Source organism: Mustela lutreola, chromosome 8 (assembly GCF_030435805.1).
Source record: "Mustela lutreola isolate mMusLut2 chromosome 8, mMusLut2.pri, whole genome shotgun sequence".
Taxonomy (NCBI): Eukaryota; Metazoa; Chordata; class Mammalia; order Carnivora; family Mustelidae; genus Mustela; species Mustela lutreola.
The window spans coordinates 41,273,374-41,289,605 of NC_081297.1; the positions used below are offsets into that span (position 1 = coordinate 41,273,374).

The 16,232-nt window shown below is 45.3% G+C and overlaps 1 protein-coding gene across 9 annotated transcripts in view; it reads left to right on the plus strand.

The window, feature by feature from the left end:
* The window catches only part of MICAL3 (microtubule associated monooxygenase, calponin and LIM domain containing 3), a 197,410-nt gene that overhangs the window by 101,970 nt on the left and 79,208 nt on the right, over positions 1-16,232 (plus strand). For 5 of the 9 annotated variants that reach the window (XM_059184303.1, XM_059184304.1, XM_059184305.1 and 2 more), the window contains 9 exons: positions 295-407; positions 497-559; positions 1,046-1,219; positions 2,784-2,867; positions 5,987-6,085; positions 7,872-7,928; positions 10,273-10,380; positions 12,858-12,965; positions 13,579-13,765. In XM_059184303.1, coding sequence (XP_059040286.1) covers positions 295-407; positions 497-559; positions 1,046-1,219; positions 2,784-2,867; positions 5,987-6,085; positions 7,872-7,928; positions 10,273-10,380; positions 12,858-12,965; positions 13,579-13,765 — 993 coding nt within the window. The remainder of the gene's footprint in view (positions 1-294; positions 408-496; positions 560-1,045; positions 1,220-2,783; positions 2,868-5,986; positions 6,086-7,871; positions 7,929-10,272; positions 10,381-12,857; positions 12,966-13,578; positions 13,766-16,232) is intronic. The other 4 variants (XM_059184308.1, XM_059184309.1, XM_059184310.1 and 1 more) reach the window with 2 other exon arrangements.

Below are 16,232 nucleotides of genomic sequence, written 5' to 3' on the forward strand. Positions count from 1 at the left end.
AGAGAGCGAGCGAGAGCGAGCACAGGCAGACAGAGTGGAAGGCAGAGTCAGAGGGAGAAGCAGGAAGCAGGCTCCCCACGGAGCAAGGAGCCTGATGTGGGACTCGATCCCAGGACGCTGGGATCATGACCTGAGCCGAAGGCAGCTGCTTAACCAACTGAGCCACCCAGGCATCCCGCAGATGAACCTTTAAAGTTTTCTGGGGTTCTGTGAGCCACCTGCAAGGAGTGTAGTTCTGGTCAGTACTTTGAAGCCCCCTCCAGGGCTGTGCTCAACATTACTTCCTGTTCACAGATGCCCTGGACCTAAATGCCGAGGACAAAGCAGTTCTTATAGCCAGCACCAAATCCCCCATCTCCTTCCTCAGCAAACTTGGGCAGACCATCTCTCGGAAGCGTTCTCCCAAGGTAAATAGAGGAGGGTTTTGACCTGCTACAAAGCTATAGGTGAGATATGGTGACTAGGATAATGCAGTCTCCCTCCTCTCTTGATATAGGATAAAAAGGAAAAGGACTTGGATGGTGCTGGAAAGAGGAGAAAGACTAGTCAATCAGAAGAGGTAAGATTTAGCTGGGATTTGCTAGAATGGTCATACTGAATTGCCCATTGGGGCTGAAATTAATTTCCAAATTGATATTGCTAGATCTTTTCATATTCATTTTTATGAGAATTTCTGAGAGCAGCTGCTTTTTCAGCAGGCTCTTGCCTTTGTACAGCGTTTTGGAGAGCATCTAAGGAAGCATACACACACGTGTGTGCACTAGTGCTTTCCTCTCTCTTCAGAATTTTACATTTTGCTGGGGGCAGTGGCTTTCTTGAGATAGGACAACACCAGCCCAAGTCCAGGTACCTCTTTATACTGCCCCATGCACCAAAAGTCTTGCTGACTGCCTCTGGAGTTTAGAACCTTGAAGAGAGCTGTTAAGCTTAACTAAAGCAAAAATAGCAGCTGCCATGCCAGGCACTGGCTGTACTCCTTTGAGGGAAGGGCATCTGTGGAGGACTTCTTAACCAAGGCCAGTTCTTGGGTGTTGGTGTTTGTCAGGAGGATGTGCCCCGTGGTTACAGAGGAGGAAGGCCCACACTGGTGAGCACCCTGACGGACAGGAGGATGGATGTGGCCCTTGGCAATCAGAACAAAGTGAAGTACATGGCGACCCAGTTGTTGGCCAAATTTGAAGAGAATGCACCCCCACAGTCCACTGGCATGAGGAGACAGGTAAGCCCCACTTCGTATCTCACCCATCCATGCTTGGTCTGGCCATATAAGAAGGAGGGATCTTAGTCAAATGAAGTGGGACAGGGTGTGTCTCAGCCGAGCGTTCACACCCTCATGACTGTGTCTGGTTTTCTCCTTGTCTGACTGTGGCCGAGAAAAGCTTTTGATAAGCTCCTCCCATGCTTTCAGCACTGCTTTCTCCTCACCATTCATGTCTGAGGTGTCTGTGGCAAAAATCCAGAAGAGGGATTTGAAGTTTTATAAATGTCTATACATATTTATATGCTCACATATGTGCACAATTCGAATTATTAAAGAGATAGATGCTTACTGAGGAAAATGCTGGAGAAAATAATAAAGGTAATCAAAACACCTCTAATTCTGTTAACATTTTTTTATATTTCTTTCTTGTCTGTTTTCAGTGCATTTTTGTTTTTATAGTTGAGGTCATTTGGAAGATACACTTTCTGTTCTGCTTTGTTCACGTAACTTTGGGCATATTCCCATGTTGTTCCAAACTCTACAAGCATCTTCCAATACATGTGTGTCCGTGCTTTTCTTAACTCTTCCTCTGGTGTTGGATGTTTTTGATGTTGTTCATCTTTCATGATGAAGTATAAAGATAAAAAATGTTCTTGTGAGAAATCTTCTTTTGTGTGTTGTGGATGGTTTTCATAGGCTATCCTTGAACTAGGTCAGGAATTATGAACATTTTAAAGAGTCATCATGGATACTAACTTGAGAGTGCTAGACAGGAGCATTTGACTTGAGATGTCTTTGTTAGGTCATCCCTCCCCTCTTGCTTGTTTGAAAGTCACTGAGACTTCTTATAAGAGGAGGTGCTGGGATTTGGAGATAAGCACAGGAAGTTTCTGACAGAGCTCCCAGTGACCTGAGAGAACATCCAAAGGAAAGGGAGCCCATTCTTTTTATTGTTTTACTCTCTTTCTTCAGCTTTTTCCATACATATCAGCCATTGTTCCAAGGTTCAGGGGTGAGGGGGGTACTGACTTTGCTTGGAGTCTGGCCAGAATTAACTTCTTCCCACATTTAGCCTTTGGTTATTAATTTTTACACTCCAGTCGTATGTATTGTGGCTCATAGAGAGGAATAAATACTGTTCATTGGTAGACATCTGAGGTTGCAGCTCTGGCAACTGTGGGATCTGCCCCATCTCAGGAGGTCTGGAAAGCTCTCCTTGGGAGGAAGTTTGCCCCTAAGAGAAGGTTGTGTTCCTCATTTTGAGTAGAAAGTTTAGTTTTCCAAACCAGAATTAGTAGTTTAGGTTCAGAGCTTTGAGCTAGGGAAGAGGAGAGTGAAAATTACAGCTTCTGATTTCATTTTTTTCCTTTTGCATTTGCTTTTGGTTTGTGGGGTGGGGTATTTTATTTCCTTTGTAAATGTAACTTTCTAAGAATTAATTCTGTGTCTGTTCCCACTCCCTCCTCATAGATGTGTGTCTGTCCACCATTATCTTTTTTGTGTCTTCTCCTACCTTAATGTATTTTATTTTGTTTTGTCTCCATGTCCTGTCCCCCACCCATACTTGGCCTGTGTGTCACAGCCGACACAAGAGCGTGGGGTCAGCCAGCCGTCCTGCTGCCTACCTGAGCAGGGTCACCCTGCTCCCACCCCCCAGTGGAAACAGGTAAAGGAGCTGTCCAGGGGCCAAAATGGGTGCTGCTTCCCTGGGCCTTCCCAACCTGCTCATCCCTCAGAGCCAGCCAGGGCTGAGGCCTACACTTTAGAATCCTAGCTCCCAAGGACAGGAAGCTTTTGTACTCATTTGAGTAGCAGCTTTGGGGAACGGTTTAACAGACAGTGCTAATTGTATTGCTTGATTTGTTTAACTCCTTGGGATTTGAGAAATTAGTTAAAAGAGTGGGGGTAATTTGGTGTTGAAATTAGCTGAAGCTCTGTGGGAAGTTGTTCCAGGTACCTTAGCTTCTCCACTTTACCACTGTAACCTTTGACCCAAGTTGACTTTTTGCTTACATGTGTCCTTGTAACTAATGGAGGGAGAATCCTGAACTCAGCAAGGCTGAGAATTGGGGCAGTAGAGCCTTTCATGTTAAATAGGGAAATGTTAGCCAAGAAATATCTTGAACTATGATTTTTATTTGTTTCAGACCCTCAACAGAGATGATCATGGGCATTTTCTTGGCGTTTTATCTCCATTTAACATATACCTTGAAAATTTTCAGTAAAGTTTTTACAGGATCTCCTAGAAGGCTGCGTCTAAGCAGTATTGGATAGGACAGAAGAAGTGAGTGGAGGGATGTCAGCTGGTTGATAATAGGAAACCCTTTAGTAGCATTGGGGCCTCTACTGTATTTTCTCCCAAGTCACAGTTGAGCAAAGTCCTGCTCTAGTAAGTATAGCCTGGATTCTCTGTCTTGTGGTTTGGTATCATCTAGGACTAAGATTCTGAGAGCTCAGGTGAGCTGACTCTTGATTTCTTCTTGTGCTATAGAGTGCCAGCTATTGCTGGGAGGTGCTGGGGAGTGGCAAATGGATTTTATTTGAATTACATTCAGGGCAAAAGTTCCTTTCTAACCTCTTTTAAATAATATGCCACATTGAAGGCAGGCTCCAGGAGGCTGAGATGGAAGCTGGGGAACAATGTTCATACTCACAACAGAAGCCAAGCTGCTTCTTCCTCTGTGTTTGGAGGACGTCTTCTGGAAAACAAACAAAACTCATTGGAAAACCCGTTTTATTTTCTTACCCTTTGCCTTGAAGTCTAGGTGGAATGTATGATTGGAAAGGTAATTTTTAGTTGAGGATCTGCTAAAGGAGAAAGTGAACTCTAGATACCCCCAAACTCTGGATTCTGACAGTATTTATCAAGGTCACCTGACATAGGAAGAGCAAAGGGGAAGGGAAGTCAGTTGTAACACGTGTAGTGGATGAACAGATGACTTTAAATGTCACATGCCCAGAGCAGCTTTGGGTTGGCTTGCTGGGAAGTCTCGAGGGTAGTAAGTGTGACCAAGGAGCCTGGCTCAGCCAAGCCTCTGTCCCCGTGAAGAGCGGCATGTCAGCTCATCACCTGATGGAGCTGTACTGAAGGGGCATCAGGAGCTTGGTGTTGGTGGGCCTGCTTGTGTTTCTCCTATTCATGAAGTATCTGATGGCCTCTGACCTTGTGCACGGTGCTACATGGAGACATAACAGCTAGGTTATGGGTAATTTATGAAGTAAAATATTGCTCAGCTCTACAAGCAGCAGAATAGAGCCCTTGAAGTCAAACCTGGCTTCTCTGGAGTGGGCACCAGAGATTACAGTTGGAAGGAGTATCTGGGTAGATCTTGGTAAGTGAAAAACGATGAGCCATGAAAATCCTATTAGATCGTTGCTGGATAGAGTTGGGAATTGTAAATTTACTTCATTATGAAAGAACTGTAACTCACAGTTACATGTAATTTTTCCTCAACACTAAATCAGGGATGGCATTATGAGTCTTGGCGCTGTCAGTTTATCTCCTGAGAGAACAGGAACATGCTGGTGTTCCAGAAACATGGGAACAGAGGAACTCCGGTGGGGTGCTCCAGTGGCCCTCTGCTTCTGACTCATCCTGATGATGGCCTTCATTAGCTCCCTTTAGGAATGAGGGGCTTACCAGCCAGACCTTACAGTGACTCACTTTCTGTTTCTCTTGAAGAGATTTTACTTGAGGCAGGAGGTTGTGGCAAAGCAATCACTGGTGGCTGAGGTGGCATGAGGATCAGTTTTAACTTCAGTCATGGTATAGAAGAGGGAAAATGAATAATAGTTGGCTTGCCAGTGGCTTCTCTTTTTTACCTTCCTATATAAATAAACACTTTGGCTCTTCCCTCCCCACCCCTCTGCCATTTGTTCTCAGAAATGGGTCCAGCAGGCAAACTCTGCATATTAACCAGTCTTGATTTGGAAGTAAATTGTCGTGAGAGGTGGGAACAAACCGGGGAGGAGGGGTCTGTTTCCCCGGGCCCTACAAGTTCCACACCTTCTTCTCCCTCCTGGGCTCCCCCTGTGTGCTGCCCCACGTGGTCATTGTGGGCATGAGGAAATGGAGGATTCCTCTGGTCTGGAAATAAGTAACTGTTTCTTAAGCACCGAAAAGTTCTGTAAGTCACAGATGTATAAGGGAATACAATGGAGAGGGGGAGAATGGGGAAATAATCCATGGATATATATAGTGTTCAGTTAGTGACAGATATACTTATTTTCTTATATTCTGTTTCCTGTACTTTCTTCTATCTCCCTGGTGGTTTTCCAGAACCTTTTAAGTGCACTCCAGAGGCTGAGGAGAGGGAAGCCATGGCAGGGTGTTGTCTCAGTTGGCACTCAGGGAGCATGCTGCTTTGCTGCTGGTGGGTGTACAGGTGACCGAGCCCTCAGGGGCGGGTCTACACACTCCCCTCGTGATGGTCGGCCTGTGTGCCCTTTCTCTCTACCTACATCTGAGCTCATTTCTTCTATCCTCAACTTCCCTGATAAAACCAACAAAGGATATATCCTTGATCCCTGGCATTTAGAAAGTATTACATGCAAGTTCTGTCCCAAGACCAGCTGCAGAGATGACCCATGTGATCTGCACTTACCAGATAGCACAGTCACTGACTGTGACTAGCCATCTTCCCTGACCACACAGCAATTGTCATGGAGGACAGAGAGGCACGGGAGGGATGTCTTTGGTAAATGCTCTTAATCCTTCTAGAACCAGCCTAAATGTGGCCCCTGTTTCACCAATGTTCTCTCTATTTGTGTCTGTTGGTGTAAAAGCGACTGGAAAAGGAGCATTCTCGGACCTGCCCCAAAAAAGTGATCACGCTCTCTCCTTCCCCTACTCCACCTCCCTGTGGGGCGCGTGGCAGCCAGCAGGTGATCTTCTCTGCATGCTCCGTGGTCCTCGTTTCTGTCTTCCTGCCTGCCTGCCTGTGTAGGTGGCTAGGGTGGAGACCAAATCAGGATTCCATCTTTTCAGAACTAACAATTAAAAAACAGAAAGAGCATTTGTAGCAGAAGCAACCTTATTACTACAAATGAGCAATTCCAGATCAGACCCCAGGATGGCACATAATACATTCAAACCCTGGCTGGTTGAATCTAGTCCCATATCATAGGAAAACAATTATGCAAGCACAGACTAAAACTATATTTGTCGCAGATGCAAAGTCCAAAAGCCCTGAAGAGCAGCACATTTTTATGTAACCTCATTTAAAGCAGCCACTTTTGTCTTGCTACCCAAGGAGGTATATTTAGATGGTCTTTTGGAAGGCTTTTATAGGGCCTCACTTTATGAGTTTTGTTCTTTCTGATTTTGAGAGCCCTGCTTCTTGCTTATCCAACTTGTGCTAGCAAACACCTGCCCTTCCTGTCTACCCTACTCACACTCCGGGAAGTTCACTTTAAAAATGCTTTCAGAGCAGTTAACCACAGACATGATTAAAGGGGACAACAAGGATACTTATATAAAGTACATTTATAGAATATATATTGACCTTTGTAGGATATCTGTATAAAATAAAATACTAATTTTAAAGGCAGGAGCTATGGAAAGACATTTTCTCAACTAAGGTGGCTTATTTAAAAGGTGATCCCTAGTAATGTGTCTGAAAAGACCCATACTGTGTTCCTGGGTCTAAGAACTGAGCCACTATATGTTTAGCGATTTTGCTGTGCCTTATCTCTACTAAGAACTAACACTTAGATCCAGGTGGTAGTCTCAGCCCTTCCTGTGTTATCTCATCCAATTCTCACAGTAACCCTACAAGGCAGGTACTATTATCACTTCCATTTTACAGATGAGGAGACTGAGGCATAGGATAGGGAGGCCAAAGCCCTTGGTACAAGTTCATACAGTAAGTAATGGAGCCAGGAGTCGAATCTGGGGTGTGACTTGAGCCCAAGCTCTGGCCTCATCCTGCCTGTGGAGACAACGTGCTCATGGCCCCCATTACCAGCTTTGGATTAGTTTTTCCACCAGCACACGGCCATAAGCTGAATCCTCAGAAGTAATCCAAAGAGTGATAAGAGTAGCCTTTCTTTTCTCTGTGTGATTGCTGATAGTGGTTTCCTCAGGTTGGTGGTAGCAGCCATATGCCTGTCTTCCGGATTTCCATCCCTGTCACGTACATATTCCTGTTGACTGAAAATGCTTCCAGTCATTGTCCATGTCTCCCTTTAACAAATAATGCTCTGGTCCCGTATTCCTATTCAGGGACCACTCCCCACCCTGGAGTTTCCTCTGGACTGTTGTAATGGCCATTTGTTCCAGCCAGTTTCCATCTCCCCACCTTTCCTTTCTAATGTCTTGTTGTGGAAAACTTCACCCTCCTAACCAGCCTCTCCTATTGAGCCTTCTATTTAATGCCTCTGATCTTGTGCCACTGTGTGAAAGAAATACGTTTGTCCCACTTTGGTACTAACCATAGTTCTTTATATCTGTGGCTGACCTCACTGGAGGCCAGTTGGACAGAGTGCTGGACAAGGGGTTGTCCTAGGGTTATGGGATTTGATATAGATGGGATTGTAGTTACCTGGGGTGGGGATATGTCAGGTGCAGGGAATATGTGTTGAAATGAATTCTGAATTTCTGGCACTGTCACTTAGTAGGTCCACATAGAACATGTGGATGGAGCTTAAGTTTCTACTTTGTTGCCAACAGACATACAGGGATCTTGATGCTGACAGCCGTGGCAAGCAGAGTCCCCATCAGGAGAGGGTAAAAGAGCATGAACTATGGCATGGGATGCTGAGGGCCAAACAGATGGGGCACGCTGTGGGGGGTGGGCAGAGGGAAGGTGGGGATGGTCCCTGCTCCCCTTGCTTTCTGCACATTCTTGTCACCCAGCCAAGAGCAAGAATTCTTGTTGCTAACCACATTGACCTGTGTAAATAGCATTCACAGGAGAGCATTCATCTGCCCAGTATTCAGATCAATAAGCAGATGGCATTTGCTTCTATCTTTTGACATTCTGGGGTCTAGAAGTAGAAATACTGAGAGAGCCAAAGCTCTTACTGGTGTGGGGATTTTCTAAGTATGAAGAGGGTGGAGAGGAAGGAAGGCGGTGACAAGATGGGGTACGTAGTGAAAAGCTTCAGCTATTCTTTTCTGAAAAACTGAAGGGGCAATTACTGATGACCCCTGGACATCGTATCATTTGACAAACAGCAGAGATACCCCTTTTAAAAAGCCTGCTTATTTTATGAAGCTTTGGGGGTTGTTGTTACCCTTAAACCCAGTCCCTGAGTTGGTATAGCTCTGCAGCAAAAGTGAAGAATCATCTTTTAATTTCGCATGGGCCTTTTTCTTTTATTTTTGCCACTCTTTCTGCTTTTGCTCTCTGAGAAATAGAGTCACAGCTAAGGAAGCTAGTACTATCTCCTTAGGCCCTGTCACCAGGCGAGAAGCAGATAGGCTGTGTGTTGTCAGGACCACGCAGGGATTGGTGCTGGGTGAGAGAGAAGAGGCCGGAGTGGAGGTGGAAAGAGGACATCCCTTTCACCTCCTCACACACAGCCTTGCTCTGCCTCCTTCTCTTCTGCTGGGGCTGCTTCCTTCCACAAGCACTGCGTGCGCCCGGCCTCTTTCTTTCTTCTTCCTAGGCTATATTCCTCTCAAAAAAGAAAAGTAGGCATTTCCTGGGGACGGGCAAGCCCTACATTTCAGGGAATTCATACTTAAAGGAGGTCCTGATGATTTTTCATGAAACAGAGCCTAAGCAAAGAAGAACAGAGGGAAGTGTGTCAAGGAAAAGGAGAGATGGGCAGGGAGAAGCTATCAGACGTCTGGGGCTGCAGTGCCCAGAGGAAAGGTCGCATTTTCCCAATGAGCTGATTTCCAGATTCTTCACGGCAGCATTCCTGTCTAGATACCTTTAAGAGTTACGTTTATGTTCTCTTCCAGGATTTTCTCTCCACTGTTCCATAATCTTGCCTGTGCACTCATCTGCTCCCTCACCCTCCCGCCCCAGTCTTCTCATCACCTTCACTGCTTTGCCTTCTTTGGGGGAGCAACCTTCTGTCTTGTTTCTCTGTGGTGGGTGGTGCTCTTCTACAGAGATCGCCAACACCCCCCCCCCCCAACCCCTGCCTTGGGTTTATGTTTCTGAGCCTGCCCTGCATGTTGAGTGAGCTGGCAGAGCATATGGAGCAGGGGTGGTTACACTCTATGTTGCCACCCATTCAAGCTATGAAGTTAGTGGGGAGCACTGAACTGGGGGTGCCATGGATCTGCTTGGAGCTAGAGGGCAGAGGGCGTGATATCTACCGTGATAGTACCTCTTTCCTCTACCCTGCACATACTTTATCCTGAACCTGTTAGGAAACTAAGCAGTTATCACTTGCCAGAGCTTTTAGCCCTCTTCTTCCTCTTCTGGCGACTGGATGGCTCTTGGCTGCACAGGTCATGGAGGATCGTGGCTTACTTTTGTTACACATGCTGCATGCAGTCTGTAGGAAACTTGGGATCTTTTCTCCTGATCACTGCTGGGATTTGGCTGGCTCGCTGGCAGGCAGAGTTTCTCTGAGCACTGGCAGTAGGAAGAGGCAAAGCCACCTTTCTGGCCTTTATGGAGAAGGAGTCAGCTTCACTCGAGATTTGCTATCTCTGTTCACTGTTTATAAGATGGTAGAATCTCCTTCTGCCCAGGAGAGTTTCCAGCTCACGCCAGTGAGGGGCCCTGCAGAGCATAAAGAGTGTGTGTGTGAGCAGGACACCACCTTTGCCCTCTCCCCGCCTCCTGGCTGGTAGTGTTTTCCACTTGGGGTGGATTGAGTAAAAACCACCAAACAGGAGAAGACAAGGCTTTCAGAGGAAGCTCACAACTAGAGTGACCGTGTTCCAGAGTGAGCTTCACTTTAAGCACGAGGCGAGGGTGAGCTAAAAGCAGAATGGAAGGCTTGAATGCGCCATTAATGCTTTTGGGAGCTAAGAATATTTCTTTACTTCATTTACTATTTAGATAAAGGTCTAAAACTCCCGAATTCCGTACACTCAGGTCAGTATGTAACTTTTTATTTAATATTTCCTTTGATTTTTTTTTTCTCCATCTTGTATTTTGTAGCCAGAGCCTGAACCTTCTCGTCGATTTTTTGTTGACCAGTGGGAGCTTTCTCTTAGTCTCCGCTCTTCCAACCGCCCTGCCTCTCCCTCCTCTGACTCCCTCCGACAGGTAGCACAGCCTGGAACTTGGCAATGCTCTTTCTTCTTCAGCCTCTCCTCAGTTCATCTACACAAATGTTGTGTAGCCCAATGAGGTTGCAGTGCTATTAACTTTGGCCTGTCTTCTGTGGGAATCCACGTGTGTGTGTGTGTGTCCGTCTCTCTGTTTTGCATATGAGGTCTGTAGGCATACACCAAAGTTACAGAGGCTGCTAGCTTTCATTGCATCAAATTCTGTCAAATAAACCCACTTTTATAATATTTTAGGTATATCAAATAAAAATAAATATTTTTTAGCCATTAGCTTTTTAAATTCCAGGTGTCCTCATATTAATACGTATGACAAAATATGAGCCATAGTGTAATTAAATCTCTTCCATGGAGTGGTGATTATGCAGTATTGTGGGTGCCTCTTGAATTGTAATTGTTTGAAAAATGAGCCCTGCTATTTCCTACAATGGAACTGATCCAACTATAGAGTAGTTTAGAGAGCAATTGGCGGGTCTTTTTGCCCTTTCTGTTTATGTTTCCTGTTCTCGAGCAGTCTATGCAGTACGTGTGCGGAAGCATATGCATGTGTGGTGGCAAAAGTGTAAGTCCAACAATTGCTACAGTTAATCTATTTCTTAAGAGAGGGGAGAAGGAACCCATCTGTTTTTCGTGCCAGAAAAAATAGAACTTGAGTCTCCACCTCTTTTGAGGGGATGCTTGTCAATATTACCACATCGCTGAGAACTGAATGTGACCAGTACCTTTGTACGCGGGCAGCCCTGGGCTGTATTTGCTGAATATGCCGGTTCCTGGTGGGAGGAAAGGGTCCTGGCTGAACAGTGAGGACCCTGGGCTTGCTTGGCATTCCAGCCTCGTGTGTGACATCTGGTCTGTGCTCTCACTTACTTTCTGCAGAATGAAGTGCAATTTCCCGTACCCTCAGTGTCAGCTAACTATCAGCTCAGCTCTGCCTGGTGCCAGTCCGTTCCAGGCACGAGCTTCCCTGATAGCTCTCAGCAAAAGAAGATTTAGATTTTAGAGCCACTTGTTTTTCTCGACTACTAATCGGTATAAGCTGTGGAGTTAATGAGCAAGTGGCACCAGTCCTTGGAAACCTCCCTTATTTTAAATTGAAAAACAGAATTGACTCCTTGGTTCCAACAGAACCTTGGAGAATTGTTTGCTCACTTGGGCTTATTCTCGTAGAGTTCACACGGAGTTAGTTTTCCCCCAGAGTGCTTCTCTTCTTTGTCCCTGCCCAGCCTTGGCCATGCCGTTGCTCAGGCTAGCAGTTCTCGTACATATGGGTTGGTGTGTATTGTCTATTCACACCACTTCCTAATGGGGTTGTGGACATCCCCAAGACAACGGACCTGGTGTGTTTCTCAGTCAGAATGAGAGGACTCCTCAAACCCGGCCTGCAGCTGTCCTATTGCACATAATTTACGAGAGGGAGTATCACACACACAGCGTGTCCTGACCATCTCCACGTGGAAGGGTGGCTGTGGAGCCTCTAAAGGATGGCCGGCAAGGCTTTGACCTCATTCTCTCGGGACAGGCTCAAAGCGAGGCTGCCTAGCAGGAAGGCTTACAATCGAAATTTGGTAGGTTCTTGTTACTTCTTCCACATTGCTAGAAAGAGGACTGAATTGGTTGGATATTTTCTTTTCTCTTTTTTTCAACCTATGAAAAAATAATCCCTCCTGGACTAAAATGCATTCTGATTTCCCAAAACTATACCGAGCCACTTGTCTGCATGGCTGCGCATGTTAGATTCCTGAAGCCGAGTTTAAGAAGCCCAGCCCAGTAGTGTGTAGTGCCCGGATAGAACACATACATGTCAACAGGAAGAATGGGCCAAGAAGGATTCTACAGATGAATTTCAGGAATATTTGATGCATGTGACAGGTTATGAGTGAAACAGTAATAGAAGGAAGGTGATCATCACTAATAATACTAGGCTGTTGGCATCTTTTACCCAAGTGGAGAGTCAGCCTTGCAGGAGTGAGCTTGGTTTCTTTCTAAATGAGGAAATAACTTCCCAAGCCCTCCCCAGACCCAGCTTGAAACATGCTGTTCATCTGGACATTTGCCGTCTTGGTAGGAGTTGTTCCTCTTGCATTCTTTATATGTAATTTGAGTCACTAGGATATAGGCCCTTCTTATTCCATTCTATATTTGTTTCCTTCCTGTCTTCCCACCTCCCTGAACTATATATTCCAAAAAGACATGAAAGACTATTCTCCCTTATTGAATTTAATTATTCCTGCAGCCATTATTCTTACCAATGCTGCTATATCTGTGTGGACAAGGACACCCGTTTTTCTTAACACCAAGTTTCCCTGCTTGTGGGCACTGTGTTGGCATGGTTTGCTGCTGCACCTTGTATTCATTTTATACCTTTCAAAGATTTTTTTTCCCTGTCTTCTTAATTTATTTATTTTTTTCCTTCTCATTTCCCTTCATTCTGGTCATTTTATAATCTCCAACCAATAGAAGTATATAAAGATGTACACGGGCGGAGTGAGCTCATTGGCTGAGCAGATAGCCAATCAGCTTCAAAGGAAAGAACAGCCCAAAACCCTTCTAGACAAGAAGGAACTGGTAAGAGATGTATTAAGGGCACTGTCTGTCTAGATATAGCACAGCTGTGGCAAATAAACCTGGTTAATTCTAAGTAGCTTAGTAACATATCTAGCCAATATCTGCCATGTGGTAATTTTTTTTTTTAAGGTTGTCGGAATTTTGTAACTAAATTTCTAGGACTGAGTGGTTGTTTAGAATGTCGTGTGGAAAAACGTACTTAGTATCTCTAAAAGTGATTGCTCTAGAGTCCAGGGGACCCAGATTGCTGTAGAACCATGTGAACACTGAAGAGGTATTTTTATGCTACCTTCTAAACAGAGTTCTGTCAAAATAATTTGGTTTGATTGTTGTGCAGTTCTGTAAAACCAACTGGGGTTCCCTCTGAACTGTTGGTTAACATCAATTCAGAGTCTGCCTTCTGCAGCTTGCTGCATAGAAGGCACATGTAACAGTCACAGCTATAGCTCTGCTGTGTTGTGGAAGAGCCAGTAGCAGAGGGAGCCAGCTTAGTCTGTTTCAAAGCACAGTTGCACAGTGAGGGTTGGTTTCACATTTGGAGAAGTCATGCACCTCCTGGAGGTGAGCCTGAGAAGTGTTGCCCTGACATGCCTCCCACCGCCCCCTGTTACAGGGCTCGATAAAGAAGGAGTTCCCACAGAACTTGGGAGGCAGTGACACGTGCTATTTCTGCCGGAAGCGGGTCTACGTGATGGAGAGGCTGAGTGCTGAGGGCAAGTTCTTCCATCGGAGCTGCTTCAAATGCGAGTACTGCGCCACCACCCTGCGCCTCTCTGCCTATGCCTATGACATCGAGGACGGTAAGTTCATTTGCACTTGAGGCCATACTTAGAAACTGGGCCTAGGGACGCTATTTTCCACGTGAGCTGATCTTAGGGCCTCTTTACTGCGTTCTTATATATATACATTTTTCTGCCTCTCTTAACCCTTCCCATCCATCTCCCTCTACTCTTTCTTTTTTCTCTGAGACTCCTTCTTATAAATATTTCCCTAAAGTCACCAGGCCGTAGCATAGAATTACTCAGCAGTGGTGGTAATGAGAATGGCATGTGTTTACCTAAATCACTTCCCTGGCTTCATAGACACTTGTTCTTACTTCAGGGTGGGATCTTAAAATAAAAGGGACACAAAGAGGATAAGGCTTTTTTTTTTTTTTTTTTAATATTTTATAAACATATATTTTTAACCCCAGGGGTACAGGTCTGTGAATCGCCAGGTTTACACACTTCACAGCACTCAGCAAAGCACATACCCTCCCCAATGTCCATAACCCCACCCCGCCTTCTCCCAACCCCCCCTCCCCCCAGCAACCCTCTGTTTTGTGAGATTAAGAGTCACTTGTGGTTTATCTCCCTTCCAATCCCATCTTGTTTCATTTATTCTTCTCCTACCCCCTTAAGCCCCCATGTTGCATCACCACTTCCTCATATCAGGGAGATCATATGATAGTTGTCTTTCTCCACTTGATTTATTTCGCTAAGCATGATACGCTCTAGTTCCATCCACGTCGTCGCAAATGGCAAGATTTCATTTCTTTTGATGGCTGCATAGTATTCCATTGTGTGTATATACCACATCTTCTTTAGAGGATAAGGCTTTTCTTGTCTTTACTTTAGGGAAGGGGAAATCACAGATCTGTCAGAGTCCTATCTCTTGTCACAGATCAGTGACAGCCTGGATCTCATGCCGCCTGGATTCTCACACTTTGCTTCTGAAGGATGTCGCTCTCTAGCATCAGTGTATCTCTGATGAATTGAGAGCTTGTTGAACAGGATCTAAATCTAATTTACCAGAGTGTTCAAGCCCTCGCCTTTTGTGGCATGTATTGTTTTTATAATGAAAGACCTTAATGGAGCAGAAAGTGGGGAATTATGCAAATGGATGACAAAGCCTGACAGACAGATAGAGGCAGACTGGCATGCCTGTCATTTGAAAACTCTTTAAGATTAATTGAACTGGTCACCAAAGACATTGATGATTACTGTACTCCTGCCTGTGGAGTGCTGAAGGAACTTCATGAGAGGCAGTCTTACTGATTCAAAAGTAATGAAAACACCTAGATTAACAGGAGTCCTCACAGAGGTGGCATTATATGACCCCTTTTTGGAATCTCTGACCCGATTCCAATCTAGGAGTGGGGGGAGTCCCCTACCCCCCAAGCCCCATAACACCAGGCAATTCTCTGACACCAACAGAGTGTATGAGAGTTCAGCTCAATTCTGACCCTATCAACTCTGCCCAGCGATAGTATCGCATTCCACAGGTTAAGCAGGCCTGGAAGACTGCACCTCACTCCCCACTTAAGACACCAGTCACAAGGGGCGCCTGGGTGGCTCAGTGGGTTAAGCCGCTGCCTTCGGCTCAGGTCATGATCTCAGGGTCCTGGGATCGAGTCCCGCATCGGGCTCTCTGCTCGGCGGGGAGTCTGCTTTCTCCTCTCTCTCTCTCTGCCTGGCTCTCTGCCTACTTGTGATCTCTCTCTATCAAATAAATAAATAGAATCTTTAAAAAAAAAAAAAAAAAAAAAGACACCAGTCACAAGCCCCAGGCTGTTACTTGTGCTTCTGACCCATCAACTGCAGATTGGAGGTTCCAGTGACCTCTTCCCTAGGTTCTTTTCATTTGCTAGAGCAGCTCACAGAACTCAGGAAAACACTTAGGTTTACCAGTTTGCTAAAGACTATGATAAAAGCTATAAATCAATAGCCACATGGAAAGATACATAGGGCAAGGTTTGGAAAAAGGGCATAGAGCTTTCATGGGGCACCTTTCCAGGGACGCACTACTCTCCCTGCAGCTCAGCGTGTTCACCAACCCAGAAATTCTCTGAACCCCATCCTCTTGGGTTTTTACAGAGGTTTCATTGCAGTCATGTTTGACTAAATTATTGGGCATTGTTTGATTCAAACTCCAGTCTTCTCCCCTGGAGAGTTGGGGTACCCTCTAATCCCACGGTTCGTCCTTCTGGCAACCAACCCCTGCCCTTGGGTGGGGTCTAAAGGTCACCTTAATTATTACAGCAAAAGATGCCTTTATCTAGGAAATTTCAAGTATTTGGAACTGAGTCAGGAACTGTGGACCTTGACCAAATGTATATGAGAAATATATTTGGTTTTCTGATACGTGTGTCTTATAAATTACAGTATTGTACATCCATTACTACGTTGGTAGGTAATTTTTGACTGAGGAGATAGTAAGATGGTGTCACATAGGAGAGGGAGTCACCTATGAGTCACCTCAGTCATCCAGGCTCTGCTAATAATGGAT